Below are 19,466 nucleotides of genomic sequence, written 5' to 3'. Positions count from 1 at the left end.
TCCCTTCCAACCCTGATATTCTATGATTCTATGATTGTCTATCGGCTGGAAAAGTTCACCGCCCCGCCCCACCCCACCCCACCCAGGTCAGAGGGGCGGCCCGATGTCTCTGTCTCTGGGGGAGGGATCGCTCAGTGGTTTGAGCATTGGCCTGCTAAACCCAGGGTTGTGAGTTCAATCCTTGAGGGGGCCATTTGGGATCTGGGGCAAAAATTGGGGGTTGGTTGGTCCTGTTCTGAGCAGGGGGATGGACTAGATGACCTCCTGAGGTCCCTTCCTACCCAGGTAGCCTATGATTCTAGGGCAGCCTGCTGCAAAAAACTACCCCTCCCAGCAGCCTCCGCGGCGCGCGGCGCTCTTCCAGCCAATCAGCGGAGGGCTTGTTGGTGGGTGCCAAGATGGCGGAGCCCAGGGGCTGAAGGGGGTGATGTCTGGCGGCTGGTTGCGAGGGCTGGAAGGTGAGGGAGCCCCTCCCCCCCCTGTGTTTCTGGGTGGGGGGGTTGGGGGGGAAGAGACCCTGGGTGTGTTTCCGGGGGGGGCTTCCCCCTCCCCCATAAGCAAGTTAAAGGGGTGCTAATAGGAGATGGGGCTGCCCCACTGGGGGAGGTGGGAGGGGAGGCTTCACTCCTCCACCTCTAGCCACAGGAGCTGCCCCCTCCCGGAGCTGGGAGCAGAACCCAGGAGTCCTGGCTCCTACTCCCCTGCTGCAAACACTTGTCCCCCAGATCTGGGAGCGGGAAGGGAACCCAGGAGTCCTGCCCCCCAGCACCCTATGCTCCCTCCCAGTGTGACTAGAACCCAGGAGCCCGTGCTCCTGCTCTAACCTATCATGGGAATAGGGCCGCAGAGTCCTGGCTCCCAGCCTCCTGGGTGAGCCAGGCTGCCCTGCCTCCTTCTGAGTAAATCTTTTATTACGGAAATAAAAGGCATGCTTAATTGATAGCGCCCCCCCTCCCCCGGGGAGGTGTGTGGGTGAGCTAAATCTATGAGAGGAATGGGTGAGAAATGGTGTTGTGAACAAGCTGCTGTATCATCCGTCTCTCCCTTTCAGAACGGAAAGATGAAGGTTGTCAATCTAAAGCAGGCCATTCTCCAGGCCTGGAAAGAGCGGTGGAGTGATTACCAGTGGGCCATAAACATGAAGAAATTCTTCCCCAAAGGAGCCACCTGGGACATACTTAATTTGGCAGGTCAGGGTTTTGTTTTCTTTGGCTGCTTGGGTGCACATGTCTGTCTGTGTTATGTGTTTGGTACAGAGTGAGACAAACATATGATCCGGAAAAGCAGACTGCTGCACTTGTATTATGTTTAGTGTTGTTTCTGTGCTAGCGTGTAAACTTGCCCTACTTGTCAGGACTGAAAAACTCCCCAACAGTAAACTTTGGAATGAAGGCTCCTGCACTCGAAAGACTTATATACGAGTGGAGCCCTTCACTAGGGCTACTCGTGCTTAAAGCCAAAGATGTAAATCTTAGGATGAGTAGGGTACAAAATATGATTATTGGCTGCAATAACTAGCTGAGGTATTACTGACACTGAGAGATGCAGGATGGTTTAGTGGATAGAGCACTACATTGGGACCCAAGAGATCTGGGTTCTCTTCCCAGCTGTGTTGCTGATTTGCTTGGAGACCTTGGGCATCAGTTTCCCCACATGTACCATGGGGATTATGATCCTTATCTCCCCTGTCAAGTGCTTAAAGATCTGAGGATACAAAGTGCTGTATAAGAACTAGGTATTTCTGTTGTTATAATCATTCGGGATTATTGTTTATTAAAAAACTGAAAGCATTTTCCGACCCACAGATACCATCAGAATTTGTTTTTCTCATCCCAGTTCAAGAAGGTAGATTGACACAAATCCTGCTAAATGTTGGTACCTGCTGAGTATACGTAGGTAAAATAATTGCCAGACTTTTATGCCAATTATGGTAACATGTTAGTTTTTCCTGGCTGTGGTGTGTGTTTGAAAGCCCTGCGTAAACGAACACAAATCACTTGTTCTTGAGTTGATGTAAAGGAGAGGTTTTCAAGGGAAATATTCCCCATTCAAACCAACATGGAGAACTGGACTGAACGTCCTAATTATGCTAGATGAGGGTTGGCTCTCCCATAACCTAAGATCATATCTTCCCCACATGCGATTCCATTCATCTGGGTCCATTTTCTGTTAAGTGAGGGGTGGGGAATTCTTTGTTTCACTTGTGAGATCCCATTTCTGTTCCTTTCAAAAGTTCTTTATTGGTGCATTAACATAGGGTTTACAGAATTTACCAGACACCTACTGGCCAGAGGAGTAAGGTCCCAGGGATGAGCGTGAAAAGTGCAGCTCAAACCTGCTGGGTAGAAGGAGGGTATTATAATGCTATGCCTGGACATTGCTTGAGAGTATGATTTTTGTAATCTCACCCTCTGGCTAGAGGGTAATTGCTAAATTTTGAAGCCTCACCTTGCCTGCTGGGATGGAAAAGAGTTCCGCTCTGCTTCTTTCTTCCTTTGCTTGCCCTTCAATTGCAAGCCTACTGTAAAGTGAGGTATCTCCTACTCTATCCAACCCCATCTCCTCAGCTGCTGCAGAGGGTGTATTCTTCTGCTACAGTCGCTGTCCCTTGTGAGTAGCTCCATTTTCTGCTTCTGCTGTTAGCCATCTTGGGCAGCAGAAGAGTAAAATGTCCATGATTATTTTCACAGTTGTGAAACTGATTAGTGTTCTATTATTTTTGCTGTGCTGCTGCTTGGAAAAGCTCTGAGCAGCAGCAGCGGGACTGAGGCAGTCTGCAGGCTCAGGAAGACAACGCTATATTTATATTTGGAGCGTGCTCTTTACAACTACAAGGATTAGAAAGATAGTGTTTTGAGAGCTGGAGAAATTTATAATTTAGTGCTCCCTGCCCCTAATTATAGAAAGCTCCCCATTCACCAGTGGTGAACAGATTTTGTTTTTAAAGCCCTGCATGATCTGATACTTGTCATACAAAAGAATTTACTGGGTACCACATGATCCACATGGAAGATTTGTGACTCTGAGTTCCCACTTATAACTCTCGTGTACTGCAAATCAGTCCCAAGATAAAAATCCTTCAGATATCATTGTGATAGGCTATGGCTAACCCCCATCCCCCTCAAGTTCTGAAAATTGTAACTTTAAAAATGCACCTATATTGAGAGACTAACCTGATGCATAGCTCAGCCACCCCCAGCAGCTGTGTATTCCTCCTCCCAGCCCTACGCACCTCTCTGCCTATTGTTTCCTGCCTTTGCTCCTTTGTCTGCGCTTTATCCTCTTCGATGATAATCTCTTTCAGGGCAGAGAGACTGCCTAGTTCTAGGCCTTTGCAGTGTTTAGCACCGTTTGGGCACTGTAGCTAATATTTTCAAACCCAGGTACCTAAAGTTAGGCTCCACGTCCAGATTTAGCCACGTAACCTCAGCTCTGTTGCGGCAGGGGGAATTGCAGCCGTTCAGAATTGTTGGCATATAGGGCACGTCCAGGTCGTTGCCTAAATCTGCATGCGGGAGCTTGACTTTAGGCTCCTGGAGTTGAAACTCTTGGCCCATATCAATTATAACAGAGTCTCTCTGTAGAAATGAGGCAGCACAGGTGAACCAGTGATTGCCGGTTATGAAGAGGCTAACCTGAGTGGTGTCGGTGGCAGGGGGATGGGAGGCAGTGGAAAGGCACTAGGTAGACTCTGGAGACTTTGGCTCTAGCCCCTGTTCTGTCACTGCTGTGCAGCCTTTGGCAAGTCTGTTCCCCTCGCTGTGTGTCTGTATTCCCTTCACCCACTGCCTGCCTTGTCTGTGTAGGGTAAGGACTGTCTCTTATGATGTGCCCGTAAAATGGGCCTTTGGTCTCGATTGCGTTTTCTAGCAGTGCTACCATAATACAAATAATGACAGGGTTTGGGGGAGTCCAGGGAGGACTTGTTTGTCACTTGGAATAGCTCTGATGATCCTCCTTGTTCATAATTTCGGATGAGGTGATTTCCTTTAAACCCACTGTGCATTAGCCCTAGAATGGTCCTTTTTAACATTCAGATGCTGCTTTCAAATCCAAAAACCGAAGGAAAAAATCTGGTAGCGAGATGCCAGAACAGCCCCAGTGCCTGGCGGAGCTGTAGCGATGCATACGCGATGGATCATGATGTCTTGCCTGGGTTGTGTCATGCTCCCTGGTTATAGGATGACGGGAAGGGGAAAAGTTACCAAAAAAAAAAGGGGGGGGGGAGAAAACCTGGATTTGTGCTGGAAATGGCCCACCTTGATTATCATACACATTGTAAGGAGAGTGGTCACTTTAGATAAGCTATTACCAGCAGGAGAGTGGGGCGGGGGGAGAGAAAACCTTTTGAAGTGATAAACACCCATTTTTTTCATGGTCTGTGTGTATAAAAACATCCTCACTGCATTTTCCACTTTTATGCATCCGATGAAGTGAGCTGTAGTCCACGAAAGCTTATGCTCAAATAAATTGGTTAGTCTCTAAGGTGCCACAAGTACTCCTTTTCATTAGAATTCTCCCTCTCTGGTGAGCAGAAAGATGCATTTAGTTTCCGAGTGTCCATAATTGCTGAGCAAGCTCTAGGATGTGTCTTGCAGCCAACAATTCTGATTCAGTGCTTGTGATTTATTATTGTCTGGGGATTCAGACTGGTGCATTATTTTTGAGCGGTTGCCCTCCAAGAAAGTGAGGGGTGCACTTATTCAGTGATTCCCAAATGGCAGTTTCCACCTCCAGCATCTGGGTGCCTCAGACTAATTAAAACAAAGGCTGCAAAATATGGATCTGTCTTTGTGAGACAGCCTCCGTGCTCTGCTGCAGTAGTGCAAATGGGCAGTTTAAAAGCTTGACTGAACAGATAGGACATGCACTGCACTCATGAGCTGCCAAACCCAAGCTCTGGCAGATTGCCAGGGGAAGCGGGCACCCAAAGTGCATGGGCATTCTCAGCAGAGGGGCCATTCGTTAGGCCTGGAGAGTTCAGGAACCAACAGCAAAAGCCGCCCAGTTGTGGCAGCATCCAAGAGATGTGTGTGAGCGGAGGTTTTCTCCCAGATCACTGGGCCCCAGTAAGTTGGAAGAGGGGTAATGCACATTGATAACAGCAACTTTCAGACAGTGGGGTCCATTTTTGCCCAAGCTTGTCTGCAAGAGCTGAGTTAGCGGCAGGATACTTTATGCTTCCTAAGTTATTTATTGTCCTCTGCTACTGGGAATTGACAGTTGTAGGGTTCATTTATTTTAAAGACAACGTGCTAAATCTTTGGGATCAGCAATGTTTTCTTTGTCTCCCTTCCTGCTTGTGGGATGTGCCCACAATGGGAGATTATGTGTTAGCTGAACTAAAATCTCCGGCCTTTCTTGTTTTAATTGCAGAAGCTCTCCTTGAACAGGCCATGATTGGCCCATCACCCAACCCACTGATCTTGTCCTACCTGAAATATGCAATCAGTTCCCAGGTAACAACCTCGGTAACACTTCTCCTTTTCAAAGTGCATTACAGACACTGATGAATTAACCTTCCCAACCCCGAGTTAGGGGACTTGTTGCTCCTGGAAAACCAAGTTTCAGAAGCGAAGTGACTTGTCTAGATCCACAGAGGGACTCAGTGGGACAGCCAGGATTAGAATGCAGAATTTCTTGTCTCCCAGTGCGGCACTTGATCATGCTTCTCTCCTCTGCAAGGAGACAGTGGCGGAGTGTCCCTCTGATCAGTACGTGCCAAAGCAATAAAGCTTCTGATGGTGACCTGTGCATACAAGTGGGCATAGAGATCCCTTGCCCTTTAGACAGTTCCTCAGCTGCCAGACACTCTTGCTTTCCTTAGCTTATTATTTAAAATTGTAGTTTAATGTGAAGTTTGTGTAAAGCACCTAAAAATGTCTGTTTACATTTGTGCTGGGTCACTGCCAAAGCCCCTTTTTAAGAGACAAGTAGCGCAGCTGTAAAATGACCTCATTATTCCTTGGCAACAGCAATTGCATTTTAAAATGTTAGCTAATAACTTTCTTGCTCTCTTTTTTTGTTCCTAGATGGTGTCTTATTCCACCGTCCTGACGGCCATCAGTAAGGTAGATCTTGACGGATGCCATCTTTCATTTTACCTACAATCTATGCTTCCATTTCTGTCCCACTGACTCCTGCCAGATATAGGTCAAGCGGAAAATGACATCCTTTGCTGAGTCAGCAATGATCAGATGGCACAAACCAAAGAGATTGTTTCTGTGTCCCTGCTATGTGGAACAGGCTGTTCACCATCAGTGGAAAGAGATCACTTGCCTTTCCTTTGGGAAACTGCGCGCAGTTCCTTGCGAGGCAGGTTGAAAGGCCTAATCCATCTAACGTGTGCACGACACATTTAAAACCACATACTGGCACATCCTTTTCACAGCAGTCGACAGCTCCAGCCGTGGTGGGGGAATCCAGGGGTTAATACTTAAAACCAGCAACATTGGGATGTAGCGCTGCCAGTTAATGCAGTGTCGTAGCCAGAGACTAGTGTTTTTTCTCCTTGACGGGAGCAGTGTTAACATCTTAGCCAGTGTAACTTGTATTAAATGTCCCAGCAGCTGAGGTTACACGTGAAGGGTCAGTTTTACAAGTAGTCAGCACCCAACAGCTCCCACTCTTCATGGAGGGTAGGTCCATCACCGGCTATTAGCCAGGATGGTCATGGATGCAACCCCATACTCTAGGTGTCCCTAGCCTCTGACTGCCCGAAGCTGGGAGTGGACGACAGGGGACGGATCACACAATAATTGCCCTGTTCTGTTCATTCCCTCTGGGGCACCTGGCATTGGCCGCTGTTGGAAGACAGGATACTGGGCTAGCCGGACCTTTGGTCTGACCCAGACTGGCTTTTCTTGCTGGGCAATGAACCATTCTGAAAATCTGCCCATGGAGACGTTGTGTTTTAGTGACAGAGGGAAATGCACTCCCAGGACAGGGTGCTATGAGTTAAAAGTGGTTCATGTGAAAGATTGCTAGTGTCCTGCTAGAATAAGTTACCTTATCAGTGTTCCTCAACCTTTTCAAGTGGGGAGTCCTTGTTCTCAGTCAGGTATTTTTCACAACCCCTTATGTTCCCTATAGAAATAAAGGGAATAAAGGATCGATGATGATAATGCTTTAATATTTATTTGTGTATGTGAGAGTCGAGAGGTTGACAGAGATCACGTGAAGGGTAAGAGCATGCGGGCTGTGGGGGAGTGAGATTTTCTTTGCTTTAGATTGTAATAAAACTTCCAACCCTTGGTAGCCCCCTGACTGCCTTTCATGATCCCCTCCCAGCAGGTCGCGATCCACCAGTTGAGAAGCATTGACCTAGAATCATAGAAATGTAGGACTAGAAAGATCTTGATGGGTCATTGAGTCCAGGCCCCTGTACTGAGGCAGGACTAGGTATTATCTAGACCATCCCTGGCGGGCACTTGTCTAACCCAGTGATACTCAGACTGAGGCTCGTAAACTGCAAGTGGCTATTTAAAGTGTCTCCTGCCGCTCTTTGCAGCACGTGATATTAAAACCCTGTGTGATTTAATTATTAACCACTCAGGAGGCTTTTACTATGTCGTTAACCAATTAAGTTATCAACTTGCACTAAGTTATTAACGTATTTGCTATGAAAATTATATCGATCAATATTTCCCCTTGTCGCACTGTTTACATCTGAGTGGTGCTGTAGTAAATGAGACCGTGAATTCACATGATTGTGGCTCTTCTGGGTAATGTTGGTCGCTAATTTGGCTCCTGAACCACTGAGCTCTGAGTATCGCTGCTCTAAGCTGTTTTTAAAAATCTCCTCTGATGGAGATTCCACAACCTCCCGAAGTAATTTGTTCCAGGGCTTCAGCACCCTGACAGGAAGTTTTTCCCAATGTCCAACCTAAACCTCCCTTGCTGCAATTTAAGCCCAGTACTTCTTGTTCTGTCCTCAGTGGAGAAGAACAATTTATCACCCTCCTTTTTATAACACCCTTTTACGTACTTGAAAACTGTTATCATGTCCCCCTTCAGTCTTTGCTTCTCCAGACTAAACAAACCCATTTATTTCATTCTTTCATCGTAGGTCCTGTTTTCTAGACCTTTAATCATTTTTTCTTGCTCGCCTCTGGACTTCCTCCAATTTGTCCACATCTTTCTTGAAGCATGGTGCCCAGAACTGTCTTATCGGTGCTGAGTAGAGTGGTAGAATTACTTTGTGTCTTGCCTACAACATTCCTATTAATACAGCCTTCATTTCTGAGTAGCTGTTGACCTAGCTGCCAATACAAACTCTTGGCAGGGAGCCCTGTCCTATCCTAGAGTGGGTCACAGACTGTCTTTTAATGTTTCTTTTTAAAAACTGAGATCTATATTCAACGCTTCTGATTTTAAAATCCCCTTGTATTCCTGTATTGTAGTTCGATGACTTCTCCCGAGATCTCTGCGTCCAGTCCCTGCTGGAGATCATGGATATGTTTTGTGATCGGCTCAGGTATTGGGCTGCTGTTGTGTTACATTGTGCTCTCTTCTGAAGGGTTGCGTGATGATGCTGTGGGAGGAGTTGCTCTAATGCCCCTGAAAGGCAAAGATCGATAACACTGATGAGCCAGCAGTAGTGGATACGTGGGACAGCGGTTCCCAAACTGTGGGTCGCACCCCCAGATGGGGTCGTGCCATCAGCCAGTAGGGTCGCAGTGATCCCTTAGTGTATGGAGGATGACACTTGGGGCTTGTCTACACTACATTGCTGTCCGCCGATCCGGGGTGTAGACAAGCCCTTGGTGACCTCCCATGTATGATGCATGGAGGACACCATTTTGCTCTACAAAGTAGCATCCTTTGCACCGTATGACCTCACACGCACCATATGTAAGAGGTCACGCTGCATGGAGGACGCCATTTTATAGAGCAAAATGGCATCATCCGTGCAACGGGGTCTCACCTATGGTGTGTGCGAGGTCGCGCTGTGCAGAGATGCCATTTTGCTCTTGAAAATGACATCGTCCTGCTGTCTGGGGTCCCAGGAGGAAATGGTTTGTTACAATGAGGTCATGCCGAACAAAAGTTTGGCAACCCCTGATGTAGGAGCTGGGCAGGTCACTTCCCTCAGCTCTGCCTGTGCACCTTGACTGACAGCCCTCCTGCTAGTCAGGTCCTGGACGCCCCACACAGCTGCGCTAAACACAGGGAATATAGGAATTGCCAGAGTGGCTCAAACCAGTGGCTCGCCCAGGCCAGGGTCCTATTGCTGCTCATGGCCAGTGCCTGCTTTATAGGAAGGTACAAGAAACCCTGCGTCTGGCATTATGGAGTAACCTGCCTCCACGGAAAGATATCTTCCTGACCCCCAGTAGTTGGTAGGCTTAAACCCATACATTTGAGGGATTATATCCCTGCTAATGCATCCCAGTCCTCACCTGCGGCACTTCCTGCTCCACGGTCCTGGGCCGTGTACACCCAGCACTGCCAATGCACCTCATTGTTGCAGCCGTTGCTACTTCTGTTTCTGGACACACCTGGCCATTCTTGCAGCCTTGAGCGTTTGCCCTGGTGCTAGTCAGCAGGCGTTTGCCACAACGCTGCTGAGGCTATGTCCAGAGAGCGAGCGAGGGGCTGATGTTCTGTTGATGATTTGGGGCATTAAACAGTTTCTCAAAAACCCGGAATGCTTGTAGTTTACCTTAAAACCCAGCTAAACCTGTTTAAAGGCGTCAATGATATTGCTGAGCGTAGCGTATGCCGGGGAGTGAATAGATGGGGTAGAAAGGCGGAAATAGCTTCTCTTCTATTTCCTGAAGCAGAATTGCAACAATTAATATTAATTTGTCACCAAGTGTTGGCAAGGAGCTGCTGCTGGCCAAATGCAAAGCTGGCTGCGTCATCCAGTCCTTGGTTAATTTGATCCTCCATTTAATTAGATCCAAACCTCTGGAACCAAATGATTTGTGCTCCAGAAGGAGAACTCCCACCCCGTAGTGTGTCGATCAATGCTGATCACTTTTTGCAAGATAATTCAATTGCGGGCTTAGAAAAGTATATCCCTTTAATTAGAAGACCAGAGAAGCCAGGAAGACCCCGTGATGGTGAGATTTTTCAACCACACTGGAGGTTATAAGTGTGACGAAGTGCTTTGTGTGAGTTGAGGAGGGAAAAACGTCAACAGGTGGATGAAATTCAGCCACATGTTTCAGCCAATGTGAATAGGGGGAAGGATGGTCCAGTGGTTAAGGTGCAGGGCTGAGACTTGAGACGTTTGGGTTCAATTCCCCAGCTCTCTGTGTGACCTTGAGCATCTCCCTTTGGGTGTGTATACGCTAGAAACGCTGCAGCCGTGCTGCTTTGTCACTGTAGCGCGGACACTTCCTACAGCAATGGAAGGGGTTCTTCCTTCACTACGGTAGATCCAACTCTCCAAGAGGAGGTAGCTAGGTTGACGGATGAATTCATCCATGGACCTAGCCGTGTCTACACCAGAGCTCAGGTCACTGTAACTACATTGCACAGGGCGTGGTTTTTTCACAGCCCTGCCTGATGTAGTTAGGTGTAGGATTGTTAGGTGTTTGGATGCTGTGGTGGTGGGGGAGCCTGGCTAGCTGGAATAAGGGGAAGGTCCCATAATGAGACATTCAAACCTAATCTTTTCTTCTGCCCCCCTCTCTCAGCTGCCATGGCAAAGCAGAGGAGTGCATTGGCTTGTGCCGGGCCCTGATGAGCGCCCTCAATTGGATGCTGCGCTGCGCAGCCTTCTATACGGAGAAGTTCAAAGAGATGCTGGACCAGGCGGCTGCTGAGAACCAGCTGAAGATGTGCCTGGAGCGGCTGGAGAAGATCCTGGGTAGCACCAAAAACCGGGCCCTGATTCACATCGGCAAGCTGGAGGAGACGTGTATGTCGCTGGGCCACTCCGTCCGTCCCACCCTCTCACCTCGGCTCATCTTGCTGGTGGCTCTGCCATGGTCAAACCTGAACTTCTGAGCTTTCCTCCCATTCTCTCTCGCTGCCATCCTCTCCATCACCTGGGAGATCGTCTTTGACTCCTCCTCTCCTTCATCCCGCTCAGCCAAGCCGTGCCATCACTGCTTCCCCCTCCCATAGCCTTCTCTTTGTCCCTGCTGCTCCAACCCCAGTTCCTCTGCTGTCTCAATCGCTGTAGCCACCTGCTCCCTGACATGACACGCACTGCCTGCCCTCCAGTCCCCGCTGCCCTGGAGGAGGAGTCCGCGGGAGCTAATGGCTGCTGCGGACTCGCTCCTTTGCGGTATGACTTTCCCCAGCACACCTGGAGAGGGCGCTGTGCAAAGCCGAGCTGTATCCCAGAGCAGCTCTGCGGCAGCACAGATCTCGGCTGGGATTTCCTCCGGCGCCTGTGTGAGTCAGGTACCTCATTCCCACTGAAATCCAATGGGATATGGCTGCCTACTCCCTTGGGCTCCTTGGCAAATCCCAGCCCTCGTCAGGACCTCTCAGCTGTACAGACCTACTGGGACTCTCATATCCTCCCTAGGATCCCTACGTTGAAAATCTTGCCTTCCACCCCCCTCCCCTTTCCTTCTAGCTTCGTGGAGCACCATAGAGCAGTCGCTGATCAAACTGGGGGAGAATCTGAGCAGCCTCAGTAACCTGCAGCTGCACAGCCAGGCGGACGAGTGCATCTCCCTCATCAAGAGGTAGCCCCTCTGCCTTGCCTTCTGTGCGCTTGGGGTTACGAGTTGGCGGGGGGTCCGTGCACCTGCTCTGCCTGTCGGCTGGGACAGCCGGGGCAGTCATGGGAGCAGCACTGGGGGACGAGTGGGCGGGTCACGTTGGCACAGCCCAGGCGGGCTCACTGCTGAGGCCTGTGGACTCTGCTCTCACCCTTGTATGGGTCCCGGCTCCTCTGCTGGTGGCCAGAGAGCCTCATATGCCTTCCAGGCATCTCCTCTGCCCGTTGTGCAGCCTGGCCTGCCCCTCTGTGCCTCTGTTGGGAGCTGGCCGGGGGAGGGAGGATGCAGGGCTAGTTGGAACTCCATTGCATCCCAGGCTGGAAGCGCCCCTCATGATACCCCCTCAGCAGCCTCTCCCCTTTAACTCTCTGGCCTTGTCTACATGGGAACATGACCAGAATAGCGATTCTGGAATAACGCCCATGTGGACTCTGTTCTGTACTAAGAGTGTCCATGCAGGGAACTATTCCGGAATAGCCAGAGGCTTTAAATTCACACCTGACCTTATTCTGGACTCGCTTCTCCATGTGGACAAGCCCTAGGACTGCCCAGAGCCCAGGGTGTTAAACACCAGTGACCAAAAGTTCGTCTGTCAAACCAGAGAAGAGTCTAAGGGCCGTCGCCCATCCTGACCCAGACGTGGAAGCAGCGTAGGGGGGGTTGAAACCCAATGACCTTCAGCTCTGGCGGGTGTAGGGTCTCCGCCACCATCACTTGAGCCCCCTGCCCGATTACCACTGTTCTTCTTTTGCAGCATACCCACCATGCTCTCGGCCCACTCCGAGCAGCTGAACAAAACCGGCTTCCCCACCGTGCATGCCGTGGTGCTGCTGGAAGGAACCATGAACCTCACAGGAGAGACCCAGCCTCTCGTGGAACAGCTGATGATGGTGAAGCGGATGCAGGTACAGTGAAGGAGCAGCAGCTTGTTTTCTCACTGTCCTGGGTGAATCCTGACTCAGAGAGGCAGTGTGGCCTAGTGGGACTGGAAGCCGGGCCTCCTGAGCTCTAATCCCGGCTTTGGCGCTGAATCTGTCTGGCCTTGGCAGGTCACTTCTCGTCTTGGTGTCTGGCTTGCACAGAGGGGGGTGAGGCCGAGGCTGGCCCCTGATCTCGCAAGAAATGTAGGGAAGTATGACTCCCTCCAAATCCAGTTGTGTGTCACCCGCATTAATGCCAGGTGGGTCTCTGCCCCACCCTTCTGGCTGGTCCGTGTAGGAGGTTTAGGAGTCTGCTTTTGCCTGTGGAGAATGGGGTTACTCCTCAAGTGGCAGACACACCTGCTTTTAAATCAAGAGGCTCACAGTTCGATCCCCTCTGACGACCCAGGCAGTAGGGTGCGTGTGTGGAGGGGGTGGCATACACTGGACTCTCTGGGTCTGAGATCTGTTCCATCCCACTTGTAGCGCATTCCCTCACCGCTTTTTGTGCTGGAGATCTGGAAAGCCTGCTTTGTGGGCCTGATCGAGTCTCCAGAGGGGACGGAGGAGCTGAAATGGACGGCCTTCACCTTCCTTAAGGTAACCCCTTGTCCTGCATCCTGCCCCAGCCGACAGCCCGGAGTCTGTCGCTGCCTGGCTCCCCCAGGACCTGCTGAGCACCAAAACCTGGCCGAGCAATTACCTCTCCTCTCCCACTGCGTCCCCCCACACCCGGGGACCCTTTTCATGCCCCAGCTGTACAGAGCATGTTAAACTGCAGGCTCGGAGGCTGAGCCTGCAGGCAGCATCCGTTTACACGAGCCACCAAACATTGATTTGTCAGGCTTATTTTAGTTTAGCAAAACAGCTTTCGTGTCACTTTGTTCCTGGCTGTGGAGCGCGGTTGGTCTTGGCTTAATGGAGAACCTGCGCCCTTGTGGGATATGACATTGGCTTGACTTTATCCAGCTGTATGCAGAGAGGCCCTGATCTTATTTGTCAGCCAAGAGCTGGCTCAGCAATGGAGAGATGATCCCAAGGTTCAGATCTCAGTAGGTTCTCTGCCTCCTTCTCCCCCATGCCTCACGCCTTTTTCCTTGGAGCTTTTGGTCCCGGTGTACAATGTGGGGATGGTGGTTAAAGCACAGGGTTGAGAGCCAGGAGACCTGTGTTCTGTTCTTAGCACTGCCATGTTGCTTTGGCCATGTCCGCCTCAGTTTCCCCATCTGTAAAGCAGGGGTGATAGCCTTGCAGAATGCTTTATAAATGCTAAGTGACTGTCTGATTTCGATCAGAGGGGGAATAAGTGTTGTGTTAAGACCCTGGTGCTGTTCCTTTTTCACATTCCTCCTTTGTCCTTGGCAGACTGAAAGGTTATGTGTTTAGCGTCTTTCTTTCCCCTCTCCCCAATGTAAACAGCAGCCTATGGCCCTGGATCCCCTGTCCCAGCTCTTGTCCGCTTTTTGTAAAAAAAAAAAAAAAATGGGACGGTGGACGGGAACTGACCCCAGAACAAGCTCAACACATTCCAACTTCGTATTCCTCCATCTCATCCCCAGTAATCTCCGCTGGGACTGACAGGTGTGAAGGGAATCGGGGACCTAATGGAAATGAACAGACACTCCTGCTTCAGCTCTGAGAGATGGGTTAGGAAGAAACTGTGACACTTCCCTTCTGTGTGGGTGATTCCATAAATGTCCACGAGGGGGCTTTCCTCCCACCTTCCTCGGGAACAGATCATAGAATCATAGAATATCAGGGTTGGAAGGGACCCCAGTAGGTCATCTAGTCCAACCCCCTGCTCAAAGCAGGACCAATTCCCAGTTAAATCATCAGATGGTCCCAGGGCATTGACTAGATGGGTCGCTGGTGCAGTTCTGTGGGGCAGCTCTTAGGGGTGTTTCCTCTAGGGCTGGTGTCTTGTGCCATGATGCCTGGGTGCGAGCCACGTATCGTGCTGCATGAGCCTGAGTCTCTGCACCCAGGATCTCTTGGGCTAGATCTGAATGTTTTAAAAAACTGTTTCTTTCAGATCCCTCAGGTTCTGGTTAAACTAAAGAAATATCCCCAGGGAGAGAAGGTGAGTTGCTGTGACTGTTGGTATTTAGTGTTGATCATTTACAGTGCATGTGTGTGTGTACACACAATACACACACACACAGAGATCAAGTTTGTAAAGGAGGTGCCCAGGGACCAGATGAGATGGAGGCTCTGTTGTGCTAGGCACTGAACAATCCCAGAGTAGCAGACAATCACTTCCCCAAAGAGTTTACGGTCTAATAGCCTGGGAGGTCACATGCTTTGTAACTTGTGTCGTCTGAACTTGTACACACCAGGGGCTCCTTGCATCCCTCTTGCCACCCTCCTACCTCCCTCTGTTTCAGGGACTCTCTGAAACTCTGCCCGGGGTTGTGTGTGCCTCTCATACCAGGGTGGTCCTTCCCCCCGTAGCAGGGGCTCTGTGTAACCCCACCCCACAGCCAGTTTGGGGCTCTGTTGTACTAGACAAATATAGACCTTGCTCCCTCAGAGACATAGGCCCGTGCTCAGCTTTGCACCAGGAACGTTCTGATTGGTCAGCAGGTCCCCTCGTGTCCGTAACCATAAGCATGTGTGTAGGTCTCGGCAACATCGGGGCCATGCGGCCAAGGGCACTGCCTGCCCCAAGGAGCTTACAGTCTAAAAGATGAGACATAACCGGGGGAGGAGACAAACTCCTGGCCTCAAGGGTGTGATGGGAGGATGGGGTACCACTGTGATAGCTGGTCTAGGCTGAAACCCCTTGGGGGAAGGTTTATAGCCAGAGGTCACAAGTCATCCCTGCTTGGCTGCTCTTATCATTTACCACAGTGCTCTTTTGCTATCTCTGTGGGTGATTTTGTTTTGAGGGCTGGGAACTCCACAGTAAAACACCAACCCAACCCATTTCTAAGGATCTCCTCCCTCTCCTTGCTGAGCAGTGGATGTCAGCTTGTAATGCATGAGCAGAGGTTGGGGCCTGACTTTCATGGCAAGTGTCTGGCGCTCCTGTTGCTGCTGAGGGTTGTGTTTCTGCCGTGCTGTGACTTCAGTGGGAGGCGGCACCTCTGAACATCAGATTCTGGCCGCCCAGCCTTCCCTGTGTCCCAGAAGCACCATAGGATAATCCATCCCTTTGCTAACGTCACACTGACCAGCCAACACTCTGTTGGTCCACCAGGTGAAGCTGTGCAGAGTTATTCAGCTGATGGGGCAGAATCGAGCCCAAGTTTCTAAGTGGCTTTGTTGCTTCAGCTGAAAGAATCTCTTGTACCTTGTGAAGCGAGGTCTGATCGAGCTCTTGCCTCTTGTGTGGCTGCAGGATTTCACTGAGGATGTGAATTGTGCCTTTGAGTTCCTGCTGAAACTCACCCCTTTGCTGGACAAAGCTGATCAGCGATGCAAGTAAGTGCTTCTCCCTCCCATGTCTGCGCCTCACCTCGGAGCACCCAGGGGAAAGAGCCTAAGCATGTGGAAGGGCACGGCTGTTGTATGCCATGTGCGGGGTCTTTCCTCCTCCTCGCTGCTGTGGGAATGACTGGATTCTGTTGAAAACCATTGGGCTGCGCGCAGAACCATGGGGACAGCGTGTCTCTCATGCCGGAGGAGCCCCACAGCCCCGAATTGGTAAACTGGTCTGTGTCCTGGGTTTAATATCTAGTAGAAAACTTGTGCTCTTAGCTCCATCTCTCTCAATTCCAGCTGTGACTGTACCAGTCTGCTCCTGCAGGAGTGTAGCAAACAGGGACTGCTGTCTGAGGCCAACATGACCAACCTGGTCGCCAAACGGTAGGCCCCCAGCTCTGCCGCTTTGGGAGTTCCCCTGTGAAAGACCTGCACATTGATAGCAGCTGGGTCTTGCTGCCATCCCTTTCCCTGGGGAATCACGGGGCTCTGGGTGTCTTTATTCCACTATGAGGAAGTTAACGGGATAGTTTGGATCTAACCAGATGTCAAAACCCTAAAGGAAGAGTCAGTCAGAGGCGGGGGCTAAAAGACCCTAGGTGTGTCAGCCGGAAGAGAAAGGCCTTTGCTGGTCTCTGCTGAGCACACTATGGGGACTGGGAGGGAAGGGGGCCTTGTCAGCCCAGGGAACTGCCTCCTCGGCTCAGATCTGCTGCTCTGGCTGGCCACAGGCTCCCTATGTGGGGAGGGGCGTGGGTGCTGGATTCCCGCGGGCTGTATTAACCCTGTCCCGCTTGGTGTAGATGGCACACTTTGGTGAAGGGAGTGGGGGATCGCAGACTCAAAGGACATTGTTTGGAAAGCAGGGGAAAGAGGGGGCCCCTCCTCTCTGATTCCCTCATCTCCGTGCATATCTCCCCCAGGACGGCCGACCGGGAGCACGCGCCACGCTTGAAATCGGCAGAGAATGCCAACATCCAGCCCAACCCGGGGCTCATCCTGAGAGCCGAGCCCACTGTCACCAACATCCTCAAGGTAACTTCCCCAGTGCTCCTTGCCCCTGTCCCAGACCGCTGTGGACACTTGGGACCCTTGATCGCTTGTGAGCGGCTGTAATGCTCCAGGTTCTCTCCCAGTGCTGGGAGAAAGGCGGCACCTCTAGTCAGCCTTGCAGGCAGGCTCACTGCGGGCAGCTGGCAGCCAGCAGCCCTGTGCCGCACCATTGGGATCGACGGGTGTCCTGTTCTGCTGTAGTGGCTGTAAGAGTCAGAGGGGCTGTTCCCCATGCCAAGCCACCCCTTTAGCCACGCCTGGAAGCGGTGACCTTATCCAGCATATTCAAGCACTTGGGCTGTAACAGCATGACTCAGGCCTCTGCAGGCAGAGAGCTCTGTGTACGTCCTGCTCCCAACTCCTTTCTCTCTGGATAATGCACACAGAGCTCACACAGGCGGATGCAGTCTTTCCCTGCATTGTTAGGGCCGCCCCTCTCCCCAGCTTCTGAATCAGCAAGTACATTTTGTCCCACAGGTCCCACTTGAGCCGCAACCGGTGGTGGATTATGGGTACTGACAGCTCTCCTTGGGTGGTGGCTGAGCAACGCTAGAGCGCCGTCTGGCAGGGCTTATCCCTCTGGGGAGACGGGATCTCTTGTTTTCTCATGTAGACCAGAACCACGGGGCTTCTGATGAGGACTGACTTGCATATGGCGTTACCGACAGCCAATCGGAGAGCTCCAGTCATGCCCAGATTTCTACAGCCGCTTTATAACACTGTTTAAAACTGCTTTGTTCCCCGGCCCTCCGTTTTTTCACCAGACCATGGATGCAGATCACTCCAAATCCCCAGAGGGGCTACTAGGCGTCTTGGGCCACATGCTGTCTGGGAAGAGCCTGGATCTGCTGTTGGCAGCTGCAGCAGCGACGGGGAAGCTGAAATCTTTTGCTCGGAAGTTCATCAAGTGAGTGACTCCAGAGATATTGTCTGTGCTGGGTTATCGCTGGGCGCGGGGTGCCATGTCAGCTGTGTCACCTGTTTGTGCCTCAGACCTCCCACCTCTGAGCAAAACGAGGGAAGCAGGTGGCCGCAAACATCCAGGAGATATAACGAGGCTGGATCGATCTGTATTTTGTGTCCTCTCATGCTATGGGTGCAGCAACGCAGCCGGCTTTGGTCACGCATCTGCCTCGGCTGGCAGTGGGAGCTGTACAGCAAAGCCCCCTGTGGTGCTTTGAGAACGTGTCTTTAATCAGTGCTTTTCAGCAATCTCGGGATAGGTCTGCAGATGTTCAGAGCTCAGATCGTTATGCGGGGGGGTTTGTTAGCCTCCTGTGCTGGAAACATACCACCCAGGCACAAAATCCACCTGCCCCAGCCATGATATCGCAAACAAACAGCCCTGCTACTCTGCTTGCTCGCTAAAATCCCTCGCTGTCCCCAGGCGGGCAGGGGAAGAGCTGCGGTGTTGGATGGTGCATTAAAAATAAGTAGCTAGAATTGTGAGGTTGAACTCGTGTACTCTAAAACCAGCTGATGTGGGAGTGCACATGGTAAGCCAACTTGAGGCAGCCGGGCCCAGTGGACAGGGCATACACTTGGAGTCAGGACTTCTGGGTTCTATTCCCAGCTTTGCTGTGGACTTGCTGTGCAACTTTGGGCAAGTCCTTTCCCCTCTCTGTGCCTCAGTTTCCCCTCCATTCCTTAGGTTATGTCTACATTACAAAATTCTGCCAGAGTAGCTATGTCAGTCAGGGATGTGATCCCTGACCCACCTCGCTGTGCCAACAGGAGCCCCTAGTGTAGATGCAGCTAAACTGACAACGCTGCACTTTTACCGATTATCGCCTGTTTTGTTTGCGTGGGGCACTTTTACTGTACCAGGAAGGTGCAGCTTTAGCTGCGTCCACGCTAGCCGTGCGTTCTTGAGATTTATATACTGGTGTTCCTGTAGCAGCAAAGCGCTCCTAATGTAGACGGGCTTAGTCTATTTAGATTGTGAGCTCTGGGGCAGAGGGATACCTCTCACTTGTTTTCTGTGCAGCACCCAGCATAATCCGAACTGGGGTGTCCAAGCACTGGGGTAATATAAATAAGCAGGACTTTTTCCTATTTGACATGTTAAAGCCCTGCCTGTCAGCTGGAATCATTCTTGGGAATTGTTATTATAGTCAGACCAGTCTTGGGCGGAACCCAGGCTTGGGGTTTGGAGTCATTTTTATTTTGCACACATTCAAATCTTCAAACCACTAAAGCATATGAAAAGAGAGTGCGAACCAAACAGCCAGTGCAGCTGGGGTCTGGTAGTGGGTCGGGTTGATGTGGTGCTGGCTTCTTAGAACAGGTGTGCGTGTGTTAACGTACAGGGTGCCATCTCCTGGGTTAGCCTGAATCCCCCCTGTTCAGTGCACCCATGTCAGATGTGGCAGATGCTGTTACT

The 19,466-nt window shown here is 50.9% G+C and overlaps 1 protein-coding gene across 2 annotated transcripts in view; it reads left to right on the top strand.

Moving 5' to 3' along the window:
* Positions 1–378: 378 nt before the first annotated feature.
* MED24 (mediator complex subunit 24) overlaps positions 379–19,466 on the top strand; it is a 34,308-nt gene continuing 15,220 nt past the window's right edge. For both annotated transcript variants that reach the window (XM_084615982.1, XM_084615981.1), the window contains exons 1-14: positions 379–458; positions 1,052–1,190; positions 5,377–5,459; positions 6,033–6,071; positions 8,403–8,476; positions 10,647–10,870; positions 11,540–11,651; positions 12,442–12,592; positions 13,094–13,207; positions 14,640–14,687; positions 15,948–16,030; positions 16,328–16,414; positions 16,954–17,065; positions 17,848–17,990. In XM_084615982.1, the coding sequence (XP_084472108.1) occupies positions 1,061–1,190; positions 5,377–5,459; positions 6,033–6,071; positions 8,403–8,476; positions 10,647–10,870; positions 11,540–11,651; positions 12,442–12,592; positions 13,094–13,207; positions 14,640–14,687; positions 15,948–16,030; positions 16,328–16,414; positions 16,954–17,065; positions 17,848–17,990 (1,400 nt within the window). In that variant the 5' untranslated portion in view covers positions 379–458; positions 1,052–1,060. The remainder of the gene's footprint in view (positions 459–1,051; positions 1,191–5,376; positions 5,460–6,032; positions 6,072–8,402; positions 8,477–10,646; positions 10,871–11,539; positions 11,652–12,441; positions 12,593–13,093; positions 13,208–14,639; positions 14,688–15,947; positions 16,031–16,327; positions 16,415–16,953; positions 17,066–17,847; positions 17,991–19,466) is intronic.

Source organism: Lepidochelys olivacea (assembly GCF_965140295.1).
Source record: "Lepidochelys olivacea isolate rLepOli2 genome assembly, chromosome: 27".
In the NCBI taxonomy this organism is placed as follows: Eukaryota; Metazoa; Chordata; order Testudines; family Cheloniidae; genus Lepidochelys; species Lepidochelys olivacea.
The sequence above is the reverse complement of the archived record's forward strand: the minus strand, read 5'-3'. Positions and strand labels throughout refer to the sequence as shown.